Here is a 23,447-nt window from a genome sequence, read left to right on the forward strand (position 1 = left end):
CGAGCTGTATAAATTTGCATTGCCGTTATCCGTTTTGATGTTGACAGTTGCCTGAACGGTGAGTGTCTTGTCATTTCTCTAATGTATAGGCTTGCTAATTTCATTAGACGATGGTAGGTGCCCGAGCAGGCATTGTCTGTCCATTTTCCGACCGTGCCCAACGCACACCACATTTCTTTGTTCGTACAGGTTGATGTAGGTGCATGCCGTCCGTTGTTAAGGCGACGACTAGTGTTGGTAGTCATGCACACAAATTGAAAGTGCGTTTCAATCGCCGCAACCAGAGATCTCTCATTGATGGGGTGAGTCAATTCAGTATGTTAACGTTGGTCGCGTAGCGTCTCATTTTTCAACTCTTTCCTATTGTCTGGAGTGATTTAGGCATTTGTTTGTCTTTCTAACGGGTAAGTTAAGCTCAGTTTTCGAACCGCAATCAAGTGATAGTTATTGTGAAGCAGAATTGTGCGTGATTTACTAAACACTAAGAAAAATGAATGATCGTGTATAATTTTGTGCTTCAGATGAACACCACACCCATATTTGAAAATTGAAACAGCGTTAGTGAGATCAAGCCAAAACATGATCGGTTTTGTTTTCTGGAAACATCAATAGCAGCAGTTCAAAAATAACGAAATCTACTTACCACGAAGAAAAACCTAGTTTATAACATTCAATGCAAGTAGGTTACCTGTTTGATAACATGCAAAGGGCGGACACTCCCTTCAGATTTTAAGTGACCTGAACTGTGTGTATGTGTGTGCTCAAGAGCTTGCGTACGTTTCAAAATAAACGAAGTCACCATCAACACCGATATCATACGTACGATCATAAGTTAGCTCAAAGGTAGAGCCCAAAAATGTTTCACGAATCAGTTTCCGGTAGATCCAGTTTGATCCAGTGTGTTAATGTCATACTTTTTGCTACAAATAGTTGAGGTTGCGTCGGTCAGTGTAAGCGGCTCAATGGTCTAGGGGTATGATTCTCGCTTTGGGTGCGAGAGGTCCCGGGTTCAAATCCCGGTTGAGCCCGTATTTTTTTTTCGTTAAAGTTTGTTGACATCCAACTTGAAGTGCATTTTCATCAACGAAAATATTTCTTCCGATTATCATTTTATGGCTTATTGATTTTCTAATGGCTCGAAGTAATTGTGTTGCTTGTAGAGGTGATTGCTTTTTCAAAGAAAACTTTTCTGGTACCGTTTCGGAAGAGACCCGAAATTTTCGGACGTGACCGTAATCCAAAGTAGAGATGTTGGAAATAACAATCATTCGATTTCATCCCACCTAGTTGCTGCTGCGTTGAACAGTTTTGAGAAAACCACAAAAAAATTGCTGCTTCGCATGCATGAGCCACTCGAACGATGGAGAAACAAAAAAGTAGGAGGGTGGTATTCAAGACACGACCGCATGACGTTGACTACCGTATTTTCTTATATTCCATCAAAACAAATAGTAGAGGGAATTGCAACTCCAGTATTTGTTGCAATTTTATCTAACAGTGCATTTCTGAATGCTGAATACTAGAAGAATGGATCTCTCTTATTTAATCGCTGTCATTTCATACATACCGCATGACGTAGGACTCTATATTTTTCATCTAACAGTGCTTTCTTATTTGCTGACATTAGAGCGCTTTGAACAATAATTAATAAATAAAACAGAAAATTCAATTAGCCGCTTCTGTACCAAAATTTCGAGGCACCAAAAGGTGCCAGTTGCCGATTATAGTTTCCGGTTAGTCCGTCCAGAATTCCAGCCATTTAAGTGTTTTGCAGTAGCCATTTACTACTAAAGCCACCAGCATTACGGGTGAAACCGGCACGAGATGACCGGTACTATTTTGTATTTCCTCCTTTCAGCTGCTATCACCTAGCGTCCGCATGTCACTGGTGCGGTTTTGGAATCAGAATGATGGGGCGCCGGCCGCTGTCGTAAAATTAACACCAACAAAAAGATGCATATTTGCAAGGTTTTTTCCGCTAGCAGCAGCATTTTGTAATAAAACAGAAAATTCAATTAGCCGCTTCTGTAACAAAATTTCGAGGCACCAAAAGGGGCCAGGTGCCGAATATATCCATGTTTTTGGTCAGTCCGTTTAGAATTCTTTCAAGATAGCGTCCGTATGTAGCCGGTACGGTTTAGTAATGAAACTGATGGGGTGAAATGTTCGAACGGTACGTTTTATACCAAGGCTTCGTCAGATAAATTAAAAGAGGGATGGGCTACGCAAATTATGGAATGGAAGAGACAAATGTTTCTTGAAAGCTGCGCCGGCCGCTGTCATAATATTAACACCAACACAAACATGCATTTTTGCAAGGTTTTTTCCGCTAGCAGCATCATTTGGTAAAACAGAAAATTCAATTTGCCGCTTCTGTAACAAAATTTAGAGGCACCAAAAGGTGCCAGTTGCCGATTATAGTTTCCTGGTTAGTCCGTCCAGAATTCCAGCCATTTAAGTGTTTTGCAGTAGCCATTTACTACTAAAGCCACCAGCATTACGGGTGAAACCGGCACGGAATGACCGGTACTATATTGTATTTCCTCCTTTCAGCTGCTATCACCTAGCGTCCGCATGTCACTGGTGCGGTTTTGGAATCAGAATGATGGGGCGCCGGCCGCTGTCGTAAAATTAACACCAACAAAAAGATGCATATTTGCAAGGTTTTTTCCGCTAGCAGCAGCATTTTGTAATAAAACAGAAAATTCAATTAGCCGCTTCTGTAACAAAATTTCGAGGCACCAAAAGGGGCCAGGTGCCGAATATATCCATGTTTTTGGTCAGTCCGTTTAGAATTCTTTCAAGATAGCGTCCGTATGTAGCCGGTACGGTTTAGTAATGAAACTGATGGGGTGAAATGTTCGAACGGTACGTTTTATACCAAGGCTTCGTCAGATAAATTAAAAGAGGGATGGGCTACGCAAATTATGGAATGGAAGAGACAAATGTTTCTTGAAAGCTGCGCCGGCCGCTGTCATAATATTAACACCAACACAAACATGCATTTTTGCAAGGTTTTTCCGCTAGCAGCATCATTTGGTAAAACAGAAAATTCAATTAGCCGCTTCTGTACCAAAATTTCGAGGCACCAAAAGGTGCCAGTTGTCGATTATAGTTTCCTGGTTAGTCCGTCCAGAATTCCAGCCATTTAAGTGTTTTGCAGTAGCCATTTACTACTAAAGCCACCAGCATTACGGGTGAAACCGGCACGAGATGACCGGTACTATTTTGTATTTCCTCCTTTCAGCTGCTATCACCTAGCGTCCGCATGTCACTGGTGCGGTTTTGGAATCAGAATGATGGGGCGCCGGCCGCTGTCGTAAAATTAACACCAACAAAAAGATGCATATTTGCAAGGTTTTTTCCGCTAGCAGCAGCATTTTGTAATAAAACAGAAAATTCAATTAGCCGCTTCTGTAACAAAATTTCGAGGCACCAAAAGGGGCCAGGTGCCGAATATATCCATGTTTTTGGTCAGTCCGTTTAGAATTCTTTCAAGATAGCGTCCGTATGTAGCCGGTACGGTTTAGTAATGAAACTGATGGGGTGAAATGTTCGAACGGTACGTTTTATACCAAGGCTTCGTCAGATAAATTAAAAGAGGGATGGGCTACGCAAATTATGGAATGGAAGAGACAAATGTTTCTTGAAAGCTGCGCCGGCCGCTGTCATAATATTAACACCAACACAAACATGCATTTTTGCAAGGTTTTTTCCGCTAGCAGCATCATTTGGTAAAACAGAAAATTCAATTAGCCGCTTCTGTACCAAAATTTCGAGGCACCAAAAGGTGCCAGTTGCCGATTATAGTTTCCTGGTTAGTCCGTCCAGAATTCCAGCCATTTAAGTGTTTTGCAGTAGCCATTTACTACTAAAGCCACCAGCATTACGGGTGAAACCGGCACGAGATGACCGGTACTATTTTGTATTTCCTCCTTTCAGCTGCTATCACCTAGCGTCCGCATGTCACTGGTGCGGTTTTGGAATCAGAATGATGGGGCGCCGGCCGCTGTCGTAAAATTAACACCAACAAAAAGATGCATATTTGCAAGGTTTTTTCCGCTAGCAGCAGCATTTTGTAATAAAACAGAAAATTCAATTAGCCGCTTCTGTAACAAAATTTCGAGGCACCAAAAGGGGCCAGGTGCCGAATATATCCATGTTTTTGGTCAGTCCGTTTAGAATTCTTTCAAGATAGCGTCCGTATGTAGCCGGTACGGTTTAGTAATGAAACTGATGGGGTGAAATGTTCGAACGGTACGTTTTATACCAAGGCTTCGTCAGATAAATTAAAAGAGGGATGGGCTACGCAAATTATGGAATGGAAGAGACAAATGTTTCTTGAAAGCTGCGCCGGCCGCTGTCATAATATTAACACCAACACAAACATGCATTTTTGCAAGGTTTTTTCCGCTAGCAGCATCATTTGGTAAAACAGAAAATTCAATTAGCCGCTTCTGTACCAAAATTTCGAGGCACCAAAAGGTGCCAGTTGCCGATTATAGTTTCCTGGTTAGTCCGTCCAGAATTCCAGCCATTTAAGTGTTTTGCAGTAGCCATTTACTACTAAAGCCACCAGCATTACGGGTGAAACCGGCACGAGATGACCGGTACTATTTTGTATTTCCTCCTTTCAGCTGCTATCACCTAGCGTCCGCATGTCACTGGTGCGGTTTTGGAATCAGAATGATGGGGCGCCGGCCGCTGTCGTAAAATTAACACCAACAAAAAGATGCATATTTGCAAGGTTTTTTCCGCTAGCAGCAGCATTTTGTAATAAAACAGAAAATTCAATTAGCCGCTTCTGTAACAAAATTTCGAGGCACCAAAAGGGGCCAGGTGCCGAATATATCCATGTTTTTGGTCAGTCCGTTTAGAATTCTTTCAAGATAGCGTCCGTATGTAGCCGGTACGGTTTAGTAATGAAACTGATGGGGTGAAATGTTCGAACGGTACGTTTTATACCAAGGCTTCGTCAGATAAATTAAAAGAGGGATGGGCTACGCAAATTATGGAATGGAAGAGACAAATGTTTCTTGAAAGCTGCGCCGGCCGCTGTCATAATATTAACACCAACACAAACATGCATTTTTGCAAGGTTTTTTCCGCTAGCAGCATCATTTGGTAAAACAGAAAATTCAATTTGCCGCTTCTGTAACAAAATTTAGAGGCACCAAAAGGTGCCAGTTGCCGATTATAGTTTCCTGGTTAGTCCGTCCAGAATTCCAGCCATTTAAGTGTTTTGCAGTAGCCATTTACTACTAAAGCCACCAGCATTACGGGTGAAACCGGCACGGAATGACCGGTACTATATTGTATTTCCTCCTTTCAGCTGCTATCACCTAGCGTCCGCATGTCACTGGTGCGGTTTCGGAATCAGAATGATGGGGCGCCGGCCGCTGTCGTAAAATTAACACCAACAAAAAGATGCATATTTGCAAGGTTTTTTCCGCTAGCAGCAGCATTTTGTAATAAAACAGAAAATTCAATTAGCCGCTTCTGTAACAAAATTTCGAGGCACCAAAAGGGGCCAGGTGCCGAATATATCCATGTTTTTGGTCAGTCCGTTTAGAATTCTTTCAAGATAGCGTCCGTATGTAGCCGGTACGGTTTAGTAATGAAACTGATGGGGTGAAATGTTCGAACGGTACGTTTTATACCAAGGCTTCGTCAGATAAATTAAAAGAGGGATGGGCTACGCAAATTATGGAATGGAAGAGACAAATGTTTCTTGAAAGCTGCGCCGGCCGCTGTCATAATATTAACACCAACACAAACATGCATTTTTGCAAGGTTTTTTCCGCTAGCAGCATCATTTGGTAAAACAGAAAATTCAATTTGCCGCTTCTGTAACAAAATTTCGAGGCACCAAAAGGTGCCAGTTGCCGATTATAGTTTCCTGGTTAGTCCGTCCAGAATTCCAGCCATTTAAGTGTTTTGCAGTAGCCATTTACTACTAAAGCCACCAGCATTACGGGTGAAACCGGCACGAGATGACCGGTACTATTTTGTGTTTCCTCCTTTCAGCTGCTATCACCTAGCGTCCGCATGTCACTGGCGCGGTTTTGGAATAAGAATGATGGGGCGCCGGCCGCTGTCGTAAAATTAACACCAACAAAAAGATGCATATTTGCAAGGTTTTTTCCGCTAGCAGCAGCATAAACATCGGAAACAGAAAGTGACAACAACAATAACAACAAAGTCAGATCGATTGTATCCGTTAGTGTCGACTGTGCTTGGGAAGAGAGGTAGTGATTGGCTGCGCGGTATGATTTAGACAATCGATATTAATTACCAATTTTTCAATAGTGTATCTCAAACAATAGTTTGTTTTTGTTACATAAATTTAACCGTAAAAGAATTTCTGATCGATTGATGCCAAAACCTCGAAAACCTGATTATAGATGACTGCAAAATAAGCGCTCAAAACCTGACCACTTTTCTCTGGTTTTCCCTGGTTGAATTACTAGATTTTTAAATTCAGGGGCCTAACTTCGATATAGACGTTAGTCAACGTCAATATAAAATATATTCTTCTTGACACATTGCTGCCGGATTAACTATGCTTGCCATTTGTATGAATATGCAAGTAGATGACTGGGGCATGATAAGGAAGAACATGGTTTGTGGTTGTTGAGTGTCGTGGGGATTTACGGCATTAATTTCCGTCACCCGGCTAGCTCAGTCGGTAGAGCATGAGACTCTTAATCTCAGGGTCGTGGGTTCGAGCCCCACGTTGGGCGAATAAATTTTTTTTTCTTTATACTAATATATTCCTCAGTGTGTACGTTTAATTTATGTAAATTGAAGTGTTTTATATGTCTCTAAATTTTGAAAGACCAGAATAAAATATAAGAAAAAAAAATAACGTACATCTACACCTACAAACAACAAGGACAACACTATTTTTTTTTGCTTTGCCTAGTGTGATTATGATTTTCCTCATTTCACCGTGTTTCAATTTCTATTAGGTACTTATTTTCCTACATTAAAGATTGTGGTGATGAAACAATAGACGTTAGGGGGGCGGCTACGTAATAATAAATATATTTGTTGGAGATGCGGGGCATCGATCCCCGTACCTCTCACATGCTAAGCGAGCGCTCTACCATCTGAGCTACATCCCCGTTATAAATTTCAAAACAATTATGCAGCAATAATTTAATTTTGAATTATGGAAAATTTTATCAAATATATCAGTATCTTTCTTCCTCACGCACGATTATCAGTTATTTAGATTATCTCACTGATTAGAGTTCAATCAAAACTTGATTATAAATCACTGTTATCACTTTATCTAAAATTTGCACAAGTTATATCCTAATTAAATGACTGCATGTTTAATCCGACTTCTATCTCTTCCAGATCAAACCGCTCGCATAACGTTTAGGAACGGTAAATGCACGACCCGTTCACCGGAGTCCTGCTAAAGGTGATTAAACTGGCCAGGATCGGCTGCTAACCGTGCACGGGAAGGGTGCTCCAAATGGTGTACCATGTCAACGATAGACGAACGTGTCGCCTATTTAGATAATCCATACTTCAAAGGTCACATCTACGGTAATTTCAATCCGTTCTACGTAACTATCGCGATCTGTACCGTGCTGGCTGTGTTCATCTTCGTGCTGAACATCGTTTGTGGCTGCTGTTCCAAGCATAAACACTACTGGCAGGACCGTCACACAGGTAGGTGTAAGAGACGGGGGGAGATGATTTGTGGAAATTTACCGCAAATGTAACGAACCACCGGTTTTGTTATATGCATATGTAAAACTGTATGCACTACTCTAATGTAGTACGAGTTGGAAAATGCTATTCCATTTTCGGATAAACTAAAGGATCTCTTTTGGAATACGAATGATGTCTCTGATGTTTTGTTTTATTCGTATACCTAATGTGTCGTTTAGAGACGGCGTGATTTTATTCTGTCAAGTTGTAAAAAATCTGATAATTAAGATGTTACGTTGTTTTATTCGGTGAGAAAAAAATATAATTTGTCGACATTCTGAATGACAAATCCAAAACTACACCTAGCTTTCTATAAATCGATATTCCAATTCTTAACTTTTGTAGAATAAAATTCTTCGCCGCAGTATATTTATTTCCGTGCTTGTGTGTGAGGTTTTACCGTTCCGTTTCCAGCTTCCTGCACTACTACATTGAGCCTTTTTTATCCTATTTCTCTGACCAGATTTGTTCTAAGAGAAATTTATTTTATCAAGAGAAAGTAGACTCATCGAAATCTCGTTTCTCTAACCAATCGCGCCATAATTACAATTCCACTGCTATAGTTTGTCAAGAGACAGGAGTTTCACAAAAACCTCGTTTTTATTAGGGTGATTCATTTACTTTTTAACTAGGGTTGTTCCAAAAACAATCAAAATTAAATTTATTGTTATTGAATATGAAGTAGCAATCATAGTACGAAACTAATGTCATTAACATTGTGTGACTCGCACCATGACTATCAATATTTTTGAAACTACATAGTTTTGTACAAAATATACAAGTGCGTGTATCGGAGGATTAAAAGGTTAGATTTCTCTTTTCCTTTAAATATAAAATTTCATGGTTTTCGTAGTTTCCACCACCCTTACGGAAACTAGTTGGTCAGAAATCCTCAGAGGAACCTGGAACATGAGCCATTTTTGTGGTAAGAAAGCAAAACTTCAAAAGTTTTCCACTTAAACAATGTTCGAATTATTAAAATCGAACAATATTCGCGAAATTACAGCGTTTCAAAATTGAGCAAAGTTTTGCCTATCCTACTTATTTTGACTATCGCCTGTATGTCTCTACCTTTATTCAAGTCCCCTTCTTCTCATCGATCGGCTTATTAACAGTCTGCGAGTACTCTCCAGCTAACGTATGAGGAAAAAAAAATCCGAACAAACTTTCAACTCCAAATTATATTCTTGCGCAACTGATTTTTCTATAGGAACTTGTTTGTTTATTGAAGTAATGTAACTCTTTAACAAACCTCATAGGAAAAACTCAGCTCCACATCGCGCTGATTTCCTGTTCCTCTGGGGTACTTGCTTTATAGCTTCCTGAATTCCGGATGTTTCAATTGTTTTAAGCTCCTTCTTGATTTTTCTATCAAACAATCGACGTTTTTTTCTCTGTAACCTTTATGGTAGACCATTCGCTTCAAATTTGCTCAGGAAGTTTCAATAGACTGCACTGCCGTTCCACGCATAACTGTCCCATGTTCCAAAACGGACAGCTGAGAAAAATGCGATTGAAGATTTGAAAAGTGTTTGTCATCTGAGGCGAAATGGCATATCAAAAAACAATTTTGTGATTGAAATTGCCTCAAAGACCAACATATCCAAAAAAAGGTCCTCCTCGGGCATTGTCTCCGTTTCATGCCCGTAGAGAACAACCGGTCTTATGAGCGTTTTGCACAAGCGACACTTCGTACGGGGCTCAGTCTGTTCGACCGCAATTGCTTGTGGAGCTCATAATTGGCACGACTTCCGCTGATAATACGCCTCCGGATCTCTCGGCTGGTATCATTGTCCTCAGTAACCAGTGAGCCAAGGTAGACAAACTCATCGACTACCTCGAACTCATCTCCGTCGATCGTAAAGCTACTGCCTAGGCGTTGTCGGTCGGCTTCGGTTCCGCCGGCTAGCATATACTTCGTTTTAGGCGTTTTTATCTGCAACCCAATCCTCGCTGCTTCGCGTTTTAGTCTGGTGTACTGTTCTGCCACCGCCGCAGTTCTGCCGACAATGTCCATGTCATCAGCAAAGCCAACGAATTGACTGGATTTGTTGAAAATCGTACCCCGCGTGTTGATGTTTGCTCGATTCATTACACCCTGTTGCGCAATATTGAATAGCAGGCAGGAAAGACCATCACCCTGTCGAAGCCCCCGGCGGGATTCAAATGTACCCGACAATTCACCCGAAATCCGCACGTAGCACTGCGTCCCATCCACCGTAGCCCTTATCAGTCTAATCAGCTTCCCCGGAAAGCCGTTTTCGTCCATGACCTTCCATAGCTCTTTTCGGTTGATAGTGTCATACGCGGCTTTAAAGTTGATGAATAGGTGGTGTGTGGGGGTTCTGTATTCACGGCATTTCTGGAGGATCTGCCGTATGGTGAAGATTTGGTCCGTCGTAGACCGTCCTTCCACGAACCGGTCTGATAACTTCCCACAAATCTGTTGGCTGGGGGTGAGAGGCGGCGGAAAATGATTTGGAAAAGCACTTTGTAGGCGGCATTTAGGACGGCGATCGCACGATAGTTTCCACAGTCCAATTTGTCGCCTTTTTATAGATAGGGCAGATAACCCCATCCTTCCATTCCTCCGGTAGTTGTTCCCAAATTCTTGCAAAAGCCGTTGCAAACAGGTGGACAGCTTCCCCGGGCCCATCCTAATAAGCTCCGCACCGAGGCCATCCTTCCTAGCTGATTTATGGATTTTCAGCTGCTTGATGGCATCCTTAACTTCGCCTATCGTTGGGGCTGGCACGTCTTCTACATTTGTCCCACCGGCGGGATCGCTTTCTCCGCCGCCATGGTCTCCTGCCTGGCCGCCATGGCTCCTGCCTGGGCGCGTCGAAGTGCTGCCTTCACCTTTCGGTCACCTCACGATCGTCCGTCAGAATACTACTCGCAGCAGAAAGCCTTTGCGGGATGCGTGGAGTTTCTGATAGAACTATCGCGTTTCTGAGAAAGATGCAGCTGTTCCAGCTCTGCAAACTCCTCCTCCTCCAGGCGGCGCTTTTTCTCCCGGAAAATTTGGGTTCGCTGCATCTTCTTCTGTCGGTGTCTTTCCACATTCTGACGAGTGGCACTGCGCATCTTAGCCGCCCGCGCAGTATTCTCCTCATCCATCACCCTCCTACATTCGTCGTCGAACCACTCCTTCCGTTGGGTTCGTCCCACATGCCCGATGACGTTCTCCAGCGTAGCGGAGCTGGTGGCTGTTTTAATTGTGTTCCAACAGTCCTCGAGAGGACCTTCCTCAAGCTGGTATTCTTCCGGCAGCGCAGCTTCGAGCGAATGCGCGTAGTTTTCGGCAACGTTAGGTTGCTTCAGTCGCGCGAGATTTAACCGGAGCGGGCGTCGGTACCGAATGTTGTTAACAACGGAGAGTTTTGGGCGCATCTTAACCATCACCAAGTAGTGGACCGAGTCGACGTTAGCGCTTCTATAGGATCTGACGTGGTCGTTTTGTGTTTCCGTCTGATTTGGTGACCTCCAGGTGTACTTGTGTGAGAGGTTGTGTCCGCTGGTGTGCGCTGAACCCTGCAATCACCGGTTTGTACTCTTCCTCCTGGCCGACCTGAGCGTTGAAATCCCCGATAACGATCTTGATATTATATTTTGGACAGTGGTCGTACTCACGCTCCAACTGCGCGTAAGATTCATCCTTGTCGTCTTCGAGGGCTGATTGGCCACCACCCAATCACCCGTTTCCGCATCTCGCCCATCACTATGAAGCTGTCCCCAGCTCATGTGTGTGTGCAGGTCTGGTAGATGGCATGACCATCCCGGAACGTACGTACCATTGAGCCCTTCCAGCACACCTCCTGCAGCGCTACGACGTCGAACTTGCGGGATTTCAATACTTCGGAGAGCACTCGAGTGCTCCCTTGGAAATTGAGATCGGCAGTTTCACGTCCCGAGTTTCCAATCGTTAGTCCCGTTTTCGTCGCATGGGTCTGTGCCGATTGTTTCAGTCCGAATTTCTTTGTTCCTCGTTCATTACTTGTGAGTGTTTTACGGTGGCGGCTTGTAAGGCCTGGGCACCAACCCCCTGTTTCGCCGGAGGACCGTCGTGCACAACATTGTTTAGAGTCCTACGTTGGCACAAGGACGGTAATCGGCCGCCCCTAATCTGGAGTACAGACGCCGTTTTGAGCCGCTCCTAACATGGAGGACAGACACTCGGAAACTCTAAAGAGCCCTCCTTTTCTGTCAGCATACGACCAAGTTCCCACCGGGGTTGGTTACCTGATCTTCCCTTGGTTGCTCGTATCCCAGCTGGCACTTAACCGACCCAACTAAAACCCCTCACAGTCTCTAGCTCTTAGTTCTCCGAAACGATGGTTAAGTATTAGGTCAAAAAGTGACTTTGTGCCTCATGCACATGCACCCCCTTTACTCTTATATCTCATAACTAACCTTCTGGAGACTGGCAGTCAGCTACCACTGGCGTGTTGGTGGTTAACCCGTCACACACGTTGCAGCTCCAGGACTATCTGAGAGGCTGCTGCACAAACCGCACTCCAGATGTCCGGGTCTTCGCACATCTTCCGAACTAAGAGTAGTGTCTGGTCCGCTTACTACCATCATGTCGCTCCTCGCACGCGCAAAATGGGGGCTAGTCCACATCTACGCACTCGGAACACATGGGAGACCCCGCGTGCCCGAATTTGTGGAAATACTGCCTGAAGCCTGAAGAATCTGTGTCAGATAGAAATATACTTCTACATGACGCCGGATATCTCCGGGATAAGTCGGTGCGTCCATCTACCCTTCGCGGAGTTGGACCATTTCCGCTGCTTTGGACCACGCTTGCCCACCATACCTAAGTATGGTAAGAAAACACCCTGGCAAAAAGTTTCCGCTCCGATCGACTCACCGTAGACCTCCAGCGTTATGTCGTCCGCAAAACCGACGATCACAACCCCTACAGGGAACTTAAGCTTCAACAGTCCGTCGTACATGACATTCTTGCGGGGATTGGGATGCACTCCTGACTCTCCTTCGTGTCGTAAACTAGTACTCGATTCGGGAAGTAATTTTTCAAAATCTTGTTCAACGACGCCGGAGCGTGGATGCTTTTGAGCGCGAGTGCCAAGGAGTCTTAGCTGGCGCTTTTCTTTTGTGCTGGACTGCCATGGTGACGGAGAGAACAGCATCCAGCGTGGGCTTGTCCTTCCGGAAGTTGAGCTAGTTACTTTCCAGACCGTTTCCACCCTCTGTGTACTGTGGATAATACTCTCAAGCACATTGCCGGCGGTGTCTAGCAGACAGATGAGTCTGTATGCCGATGAGTCTCCTGGCGGTTTCTCAGCCTTTGGCAACAGGACCGGTGTCTATCGCTTGCACCTTTCCGGAAAGAGGCAGTCATCCAGGCACTTCTGCATGAAACAGTCACAGTCCCGGTGTTTTGCTTACTTTTAAGAGTTGGCGATCACACAGAGTTCCTCATTCGTAACACCTGCCTTTTCCTCAATATCCGGCAGGTTGGTCAACCATCTCTAGTCTGTGTCTGAGATACTGGAACGTTGGACATGAGACTGGACCGCTGGAAGCTAAGAACTCGGCTCGTAGCGTGGAAAAAATTCCTCGATGATACGCTCCAGCATCGCTGGTGATCGCTCTGCAGGCGCAATTATGCGTTTGGTTTTGGTCATTACAATTCTTTAGGCGTTACCACACGCATTAGTAGTGGCACTCGCATATAGCCTATCAAACAAGCCTTTAGTACCGATCTTACAGACCCGTATGCTGCACGGTTCCTAGGCTACTCTAGGTTCCTAGGCTCGCGCGCGTTGCATCCTCCGTCTTGCACAGAGGCACCCGTTGCGGAGGTACAATATCCTGTCCAAACAAATGGTTTCCATTCCTAGGATAGCAGGTCCCAGGTATGGTGGCGTCACACGCCCATCATGGTGCGGCCAGGTCCAGATTGAGCTATATCATAGCTTCCAACAAGATCTGACCCTTCTGGTTGGTACAGCAATTCCCCCATTAAACAGCCTAAGCTTTGAAATCACCCGTCAACACCATGGTTACGAGGTCGATCATCTGAGCGAACCTTACGATAGACCAACGTGGCGGTGTGTAGTAACTGCAGTAGAACACTCCGTTCACCTTGACAATAGTGAATCCTTCGTTTAAGGTTGATAAAATCTGCTCGTCGTACATATGGCCGCCATACTGGACTTATCCGCGACTCAGTTACCGTTTCCGGGAGGTATACGGTAGGGGTGGATGACTATGTCCGACAACGATTGCGTGATATAGCAGCAGGCTGGTTTCTGCATATTGTTTTAGCGCACTTTCCAGATGATCTTCTGGCTTGGAATTTTCTGTCTATATTCGTAGTTGATTCGGTATCTTGTTTCTTTTTCTACTTGAAACTTATAAGCCAGGTGGAAGCATTCGCAGCTTCCATGAATTACAGTGTGGTGCAGCTGCTGCTTTCTTCGGGTTGCTTGAGCCTCATGTTCTGCAATGGTTTGATCGAGGTGCACGTGCACGCCGTGCACTGCACGGAACATCAGTCTCGTCGTCCTTCTCGTCCTCACTTGTACTGCGCCATACTGGCCATACTGTTTCAAATAATTTAAGGTCACGTTTTTTTCACCACCAAACACGATATAATTCTTAAAATATGCACATTAGACAAATTGCACACGGGTTTGTTATGTTTCTTTGTGTTTATAATTGAAAAACTGGCTACTGCGTTAAAAATGCTTGACGAATGGAATTTGGCTGCAAATTTTTCTGTTTGAACTCAACGGCAAGATTCTAGCATATATGAGGGGTGATACCTATACATTACAAAAGTTATCTTGAACGTTCAAAACTTGTACCGACAAAAACATTCAAAATGCTTTTTCCTCGATTTCATATCTATGGCATATTAGACCATTATTCAGTTATGGGCAGTGAAGCTGTTTTAAGGGTTGCCCACCAAAACGTATATTCGAATGTTCGGTTTTAAAATATATAGGTTTAATACCCTTTTGTAGTATGGTCTCTTGCAACTGTTAAAAAGGTAATTCATAGTTTTATTATAGCCATTAAAATTTATCCTACTTAGAGGTAGATTTAATATAACAGACATTACAATAATGTCGGGAGTGCCTCCCAATGTTATTTAAGATTGGCATTTTTTGATCGGTGTGAAAAGCGAAACTTTGACCGCATTGAGCCTTTATTTATCGATAAGTTTGATTAAGCTCAAATTTTTCATCGTTTCTTACATTTCTATCAAAGCTATACCTCATGATATCATTTTGACTTTTTCTGTTCCAGGAAATCGTTGGTTAGTGTCAATCTGGTCGGCTACACCTCACAAGCAACCACCTCTGGATCTGACTGAATTGAAAGACGTACGCTCCTTCCAGCCGGTTAATGTAAGTAATTTTGCATACACATGACAAACATTAGATTTAAAAAACGTGTAGTGCGACCGTGCTGTTATCGTTAAACTTTCTCAATCTAATATAATTTTTGAAGGATAAAATCCCATTCTCGCTTAAAAAACCTAAATTCAACCTAGGAACTTTAGAGTTATTGAAGTAGCAAAACAGTTGCTCCTTATATAAATATTGCCTCGGGGCACTAAATACCAGTTTGTCTGGCGCATAGCATAATTGATTGCCTTTAACAAATATATGTATGCTGCTGTGTACACCCGTGGGACCAGAGAAAACAGTTTCCTCAACTATGCAGCAATATATATTATTATGGCCTGTATTGTGTCTGGTTTTACCTGTCACAAACTATGAGCGTGTATCTCTAATGTTTAATATTGCGGATCACCCGCAGTGCCATCTATTGAAGATGATAATGATAGCAATTGTGATGTTTACAATACAGCAGCTGATTACTGGGAAACATAGCAGTTAGGTAACGAATATTTTATATTTTAATTGACCTCGTTCGAATCGGATATAATTTTCCAACCATCTCCGGGTGTTTAATTTTCCATGCTGTAATATGTGTATACACCAGTATTTCAAAATGTCACCAGTAAAACTCGGTTAGAAGCACTGCGTGCAAAATGTGCTGCTGTAGAAATTTTACCACAAATAGAAGTGTAGTAATTCCACGGGACAGTGGAAAACGTACAAAGTAAATCCCTGGGGAAATCAAATTTGTTTTCCACAGGCTGAGCATTTCCACTCGATTGGTGGTGAAGTTTACTTCGGCGGAAATTGGAAATTGGTCAATACTTCGTGTCATTGATGGGTGGTTCAAGTGTAATGAGTTTTTGTTTTTAATGACCACTTACCGTACATGCGTAAGTCGGAAAATGGGGTTGTTTTCCATTTAGTCCTGTGCGCCGCCGCCGCCGATGATTTGGACTCGGCGCGCCGCCGAGGAAATTTTTACCGCGCCGATAGTGATTGTGTATGCTGGATTTTTTCCTGATTATAGAAATACCGCAAATCACAGCCGATAAGGGAACACTCGTATATTAAGTAACGCGGAATTTGGCAATTCTTTATACCCCTTCACTCCGACGTAACGCAATTTTTGCATGGTGGCCTCACGCAGTGTGCTGGGCATACAGACGCGAGGCTTAATGGATGTGAGGCATACTGCCATATGGCATAACGGACGCAAGGCCGAATGGACGCGAGGCTGAATACGATATTGTATGATCGCATGAGATTCAATTATCATGATCATGTGTTCCGGATTTGCAACATACATTCCGCAGCAGAGTCTATTGAAAAATATGTTTCACCCTCGATAATTGACAAAAAGCGTCATTCAATGAATTCTATATTTAACTCAGATATTTTCTACTCTATGTATGTAGTTTAAGCGTAAATATATTCCTAAAGAGTTTAGGTTGGGCATAATATTTTTTCAAATCATGCGGCGCAGACGCATAATCGAGGGCAAGGAAACGTGGCGGCACTAAGCTGCCGTGGTTTCCACAGTCCGTGCCGGCCGTCGACCCGCCGTCGGAAGCGGCGGCCTCTTGCACAAAAACGACTGATCTAAAGATTTGCTAGGTCTACTCTAACAGAGTTTCTTTCCCTTAGTTAAGTCCGAACGAGCGGTAGTGAGTAAGGACATCATTCGCTCGAACAGCGAGTCGGCCGAAGGCCGCGAGTGTATTGTTTTCTAAATGACACCCTGAAGCAAAATACATTTTATTGAAAGAGGGCTGTGATGATGACGATAATACCGTATTCCGCCTCACTTCCCATCGGCCTTGTGTCTATTCAGACTTGCGTCCATTCGACCTCGCGTCCCTTCGGCTTCGCGTCCATTCGGCCTCGCGTCCATTCGGCCTCGCGCCCATTCGGCCTCGCGTCCATTCGGCCTCGCGTCCATTCGGCCTCGCGTCCATTCGGTCTCGCGTCCATATGCCTCGTGCCCGTATGCCTGCCATCCATTATGCCTAGCGTTCTATGCCCTGCGTCCGTATGCCTTCCGTCTGTATGCTTGACGGGTTGTTATCATTTACGAATGTTCCCTAAGTGTAAATTATTTTAACTTGTGGAAATTTGATATAATATTTGACATTAAATATTTAGACTTTAGTCTTTTTTATCGAAAGATATAAAAAATTTCGAAGTCATTATCAATAATTTGCACGGGGCCAGTTTGCTTCGAGAATATTGTTTCAGTTATTATAACATAAGTTTATATGTTTATTTTTATTTTTAATTCTTATGTAAACGTATGAGCAATCCCGGAATGTTAAAAAAAATTAAGAAAAAATGATAAGTGGTTTTTCATCTATTTTTTGGTAAAGATTTTAGTTTTCTCTAGAATACTAAGTTTTTTAGATCAATATGCGAGAATTCACTGAAAATCGACTATGTTTTTGCGGAATTCTCCTTACTTTGTTGCTTGACGTTAAGGCATCGATCTTTCGCTATTTTCCATTACCATGGTGATATTTGCGGATTTTTCGGTCAGAATGGATCGTTTTCGACCCATCATATTTAAGGGTGATTTTCATAATAATGACATCACATAGTTCATGTGATTTTGTTGCTTTTTTCAACGCTATTTCGAGCAAACAAAAATTTTCCAGATGGCAATGAAGAATCTGTAGAGTTTAACGATGAATTCTATTTGAATGAAAAGAGTATCCCTTTTTTCAGTTTTTCCATATAAATACATGAAAGTTGAAAACGATCCACTAACGTAAGATCTATCTAATTTTCCCAAAGTCGGTCTACGGTTAATCAAAATGCGAGACTCATCGAGACTCATCGAACTCATCGACAAACTATCTATCTTTTTTTTTTTTTAAACTGAATGTCTTTAGAAATAGCAGTGTTCCTTGCATTTTTTTTGGGATTTACACTTGTTTTACTTTCTCTGCTTGGTTTATTATTTTTTACTGGTTGCTCAATTGTTTGTTTACTTGATTTCTTACCATTTTTATTTCTAGTTTTGACATCATGTCAACCCTGACGCAATAATTTTTTTATTAACGTTGAATTAACAAAAAACCGAAAATGAGAGTTCAAAGCACACATTATGCGCAATTATAAGTGGTAATTAGTGTCACGCCGATACACGCCGCCGCCGCCGCCGATATAAGCCAACGGCGTCACGCCGGCGCGCCGGTCGCCGCCGAGGTAAAATGTTTTCTACGCCGCCGCCGCCGATGATATGGTCGGCGCACATGTCTATTTCCATTCTCTTTTATGGAAAATATCGTAAAAGCTTCGACAGTTGAATAATTGAATTTTGTGAAATGCAAAGTTTAAAATATAAAGGTAGAAAAAATGTTTTCCTCCGAATTCCAATTTTAATACTGTTTAATACATTCTTGCATATCCACGACAAGCCGCAGTTAATTCCATACATTGCAGCAATAGTCGTTTGCCTTTCCCCTGAACTGGGAGTAACAGCTCCTGACACATGCACAAGCATGTGTAATCAACATGAATATTCAAACCACACTACAAAGACTCATTGCAGGCTAATCTGTGCTGTACGATACTGTAGCGCGTCATTTGACCTACCGCTCGCGGATGATAGCAAAATGCCCAGGGATCGCAATTGTCCCTCAGGTGCATCTACCTGCAGGTGCCTCGAGCGAAATGAATCAATAACAAAACATCGTATTCGCTTGAGGTCTAGTTAGATTATAATAGACAAGAGACGTCCTATACTTTTTGCAATTAAAAATCAGTTAGATGCATATTCTATTCAAACAATGTTAACTAGGTACAAAGTTTGTTAAATTTTGAACACGAGCTGGCAAAACATCGTTTTGCGGTAAATGTTTCGTCGTGACAATCTGTCAGAGTTTGTTTAAACTTTGTTGTTGGAAAGTTTCCTTAGTGTGTGAAATTTCGCAAAACGCTGCATTACTGTCACAGCGAACAAAATGTAAACTTCCATCAAATATTCGTTCGTCACGAGTCGTCCTTAATTCTACCTCAACGATCCAATATCCTGTGAGCAAAGCATAAATGTGTATTGCATTACATTTCTGCAATTTGATTGCATTTCTTCCGGTTCTTGTTAAAACTATATTTTTCGAGTTGTTAAAGTTGATTAAGTATCACCTTATATTTCTTGTGTCAATGTTTAATATTTTTTTAAAAAACAAAATGACAAATTTTATTCATACTAATTTTATTTTCTGATTACCTATTGATGATATAAGATTATCCGTATATCTCTTTTGTTCATACCTAAGCACTGTTGTAGAGTTGTGAAAAATATTCTGCAGCCAAAAATTTATCCAACATGACGTCTATACTATAATCAACAATAAATGTAGTTCGAAAATATCATTAGATGGTAACGACTAACTTGTCTCATGAAATCTAAAATAATCTAAAATATTTCCCTATCTCACTTGCAGCCGGATATCGAGCGCCCGGTTGAGTACACCGTTTCCCATCACCGTCCTCAACACCAGGTGCCACCGCAGCATTTCGGTCGCAGCGGCTACCCGGAGGAGTACGTGGAGTTGCACAAACGCGAGAGCGACATTTAAAGCAGGTACAAAATGGCCTTCATTGTTGTCTATCCGGCCGTGGCCATGCTGGCTATGTTCATTGTATTAGTCATCATTTTGATCCTACGATGTGGCGGGCGTCTAGGGCTACGTCACCACGCCTTGCCGGATCGGAACGACTTGGAGGAGCATACATACGCCCAGAAGGTTAGTTATGCCTGACGGATTGTGTTCATTGTCCGGAGCCGACGCGGTGTTTGTACGGAGAAGGACGTCAGAAAGCAACCAAATGAATCCAAGTGTAGCTTCCTAGTTTATAGCCACTTTATTCTTACTAATTTGAACCCTCGACAGCTTTCGTACAGCTATCACTAACAGTAATCAGTAGCAAAGGCATCGGTGTCAGATCAGACAGCTAGAAGAATCTCAAACTGATTCACTTTTATGAGAATCTATTTTGATGCCTCTCCAATAAGATTTTCAAACTTTACTCTTCAATGTTACTTTAAACCATACAGACTCTTATTTGCAAAAAATTCCATCCAGTTTTGACTATTTTTTTCAGGTATTACTCTACATTTTAATATTTTCTTTAAATTAAAGTAGATAAGCAATATACTATGACATTCCGTTAACTTTAATTAAAGCTAAAATTGACCATGTCGAGAACATTCGCACATCGTAGCGCAGCAGTATGCAGCGCATAATTTCGCTGCACAACAAACATTAAAGATAACTTTTATTATAATTATCTCATGTGGCATAAATAAACAGCCATTCAAGCAACCCCTAATGAACATACAGGACGTTCCCGAAGAGGGCCATTGTTTTGTTTGTTTACATTCGTCATTGCCATTTTAAGCAACAGCAAAAAAAGCCTCTGGGAATGAGCAATTAAAATTAAATAAAGCGAATACAATGCAAGTATGCAAAAAGTGGGCCTCTACCACACCATTCCACGTCCGATAGCAGAGTAAACGAAATCCGAATACATTACCAATCAGGTTGCCCCGATTTGCGGGCTGTTTAATTAGTGCAAAAAGTTATGTTTAATCTGCATTTTTTGCGTGACTACGACGATCACATTTACACTCGTATATTTTGCTTTAAATATGAAAAAAGAACTGCGCAAAGCCGTGAACTGTTCTGAATAATTAACGTGTATCTATAGATTTTATAGCATGTTTGTTTTATTTGGTCGAAAAAAATCCGAAAGTACAACTTCCTTTTATTGGCCGGGCGATCCGCATTATCACAATACAATGGACAGTAATTGAATGGTTCTGATAACAATATGGAGTGCGAAAATTTGGTCGATGATTTTTGGTCGCTGCTCTTACTACCGGACATGGATATCTCGCTCGAAGCAGACGAGGTGGGGTTGCTAACATGTAACATAAAGAAAAGCACAAAACTGTTCCACAATATTGCTATAGTAATTTACTTAAGCCTCTCGCTACCATAAAACTCTAGAGCACCACGGGTTTGGATGCAAAAAACCTTACGAAATATTTACCAATCATACTCAAAATGAATAAAAATATTCTTGAACAGTCAGTATATTGTTCAAGAATATATTTATTAGGGTGGGGAATCGTCATATGTAAAAATCGAAACTTGATGGCAGAAAGCCGGAACCAATTTTTTTTGTTCTATTTGGAGCCCCAAACAATCCAAAATTTATCGGAAATCGATTGGTTTAGTCTCCGCTTGGAGTATTGCATTTCAAATTTATATTGAGATTTGTATGGAAAACCCAACTTTTTGACGTAGAACTACGTTTTTCTTTAGCCTACCACATAGGGTAAATAGGAAAACTATTAACGGAAAGGGGACGAAATATGTCCCTTTTTAAATGCTTATAAATCGGTTTGTTTTCAACCGATTTCCTTCATTTTTGCAGTAATTGTTTGGAAAATTATACACGCATCCACCCAAATGTAGAAAATTGTTGATTGATTATGCAAACTATTGTACTATTGATAATTGTCAAGCCTTGTTTAAACGAAAATTACGTCCTCTGATTGGTCGTTATATGATTGCTTCCCGAGCACGGTCGACAGAATCATATACCTTGCAATTGAAAACATGCTGTTTGGCCTATATAAGAGCCTGTTTCAGCCGAAGCCGCTCATAATAGTTCTGGACAGCGACAAGTTGTCAACAGCAGTCGTCCTTCCTTAGCAGCAGCACTAGCCTTGTGGTTGGTCACCACGTCTCAGGAGCAGCGCGGTTCTTCTCAGCGTGTGCCGCCAGACTGCCATTATTCCCCCGTGTTAGGGCAGCTTGAAGATCGTCATCACCAAATCCAGTTTTGAACAGCAAAATGTCTTTTTTCAAGGCAAATAAACAAGTCATTGAAAGTTAATAATTTTCGACAACGTAAGCAAGCATTCTGTGCGGATTCCAGCAGTTACATCTGTCGCGGCCGTCTAATTTACAGAAGGTGAAATAGCTTCCACAGTGCATGTTGTTCGTGTATCTTAACTCCCCCACTGTTGGGGCACAAAGGTTGCGATCAGCAACCGATTTTGAACAGCAAAATGCCTTTTTTCAAGGCAAATAAACAAGTAATTAAAGGGTGAAAATTTCCTAGCATCAACACAAGCAAACATTCTTCGCGGGATCCTAGCAATCAAATTCTGTTGTAGTTTATTTAGTTAATATTCCCACTGTTGGGACAGCACAAAGGCTGCGACCAACATAACCGATTTTGAATAACAAACTGCCCTGTTAGAACGCATTCACAAAGGCAGTTAATTCGAATATGCAGTACTGTTATAAAGTCGATTCTATCAATCAGCATGAACAGAAGCGTCGTCTCTCAACTGCTCAGTTACAACATGATGCAACACGCGACAGCGACAAACGAAATCGCTTGCTTGATATTACAAGACGTAATACGATAGGGGTAATATCGTTGCGTGTGCGAGAGCACCATCGGTGTTTACTAGCTGGATACAAAAATCAAACGCGAATTGTGGAATAATTCGTCTAGAGAATATTCGAGAATTAGACAACTGAACTGAAAGGCGTGGCCTACTACGTAGCACCCTTCGGCTATAAAAGAGTGTTTCTGAGAAAACTAGCTACATTCATTATTCGGAAGGCGAGCTGGATGGACCGTCCACAACGTTGACAGTAGTAGAAGCAGATACAGCAGTCAGAAGTAACAGCGAGTTGCGCCTGTGTTTGCCTTCAAATTAAATAAATCACTTGCGTTGTGGTTGGTCATCACGTCTCAGTAGCAGCGCGGTGCTTCTCAGCGTGCCTCGCCAGACTGCCATTATTCCCCCACTGTTGGGGCAGCATAAAGATCGTCATCACCAAATCCAATTTTGAACAGCAAAATGCCTTTTTCCAAGGCAAATAAACAAGTCATTGAAAGTTAATAATTTTTGACAACGTAAGCAAGCATTCTGTGCGGATTCTAGCAGTTACATCTGTCGCGGCCGTCTAATTTACAGAAAATGAAATAGCTTCCACAGTGCATGTTGTCCGTGTATCTTAACTCCCCCACTGTTGGGGCAGCACAAAGGTTGCGATCAGCAACCGATTTTGAACAACAAAATGCCTTTCTGGCGTAGAACTATGTTTTACTTTAGCATACCACACAGGGATGCAAACTGAAAAACTGGGACGAAATTTGTCCCTTTTCAAATACTTATAGCTCGGTTGGTTTTCAACCGATTTTCTTCATTCTTGCAGCAATCGATTGGAAAATTATACACGCATCTGCCCAAATGCAGGAAAATGTTGTCTGAATCTACGAACTACTGCACTATTAAAAATTGTCAAG

General features: G+C 42.2%; 1 protein-coding gene and 3 non-coding genes across 6 annotated transcripts; 3 read left to right on the plus strand and 1 right to left on the minus strand.

Moving 5' to 3' along the window:
• The first annotated feature begins 255 nt into the window (after positions 1-255).
• LOC129721348 (uncharacterized) lies at positions 256-20,827 on the plus strand. 3 transcript variants are annotated; one of them, XM_055673804.1, is made up of 4 exons: positions 256-404; positions 7,366-7,686; positions 15,010-15,110; positions 19,553-20,827. In XM_055673804.1, exons 2-4 carry the CDS (start codon positions 7,497-7,499, stop codon positions 19,685-19,687), a joined length of 426 nt encoding a protein of 141 aa, XP_055529779.1. In that variant the 5' UTR covers positions 256-404; positions 7,366-7,496; the 3' UTR covers positions 19,688-20,827. The 3 variants fall into 3 exon arrangements, with proteins under 3 accessions (XP_055529779.1, XP_055529780.1, XP_055529782.1); XM_055673805.1 differs by having other exon boundaries at positions 280-302; XM_055673807.1 differs by lacking the exon at positions 256-404 and adding an exon at positions 548-679.
• Positions 957-1,028, plus strand: Trnap-ugg (transfer RNA proline (anticodon UGG)). Its single transcript has one exon. It is a non-coding gene; the product is annotated as a tRNA-Pro (tRNA).
• On the plus strand, positions 6,671-6,743 carry Trnak-cuu (transfer RNA lysine (anticodon CUU)). The gene has a single exon. It is a non-coding gene; the product is annotated as a tRNA-Lys (tRNA).
• Trnaa-agc (transfer RNA alanine (anticodon AGC)) lies at positions 7,055-7,127 on the minus strand. Its single transcript has one exon. It is a non-coding gene; the product is annotated as a tRNA-Ala (tRNA).
• Positions 20,828-23,447: the final 2,620 nt, after the last annotated feature.

The sequence above is a fragment of the Wyeomyia smithii genome, chromosome 2 (assembly GCF_029784165.1).
Source record: "Wyeomyia smithii strain HCP4-BCI-WySm-NY-G18 chromosome 2, ASM2978416v1, whole genome shotgun sequence".
Classification (NCBI taxonomy): Eukaryota; Metazoa; Arthropoda; class Insecta; order Diptera; family Culicidae; genus Wyeomyia; species Wyeomyia smithii.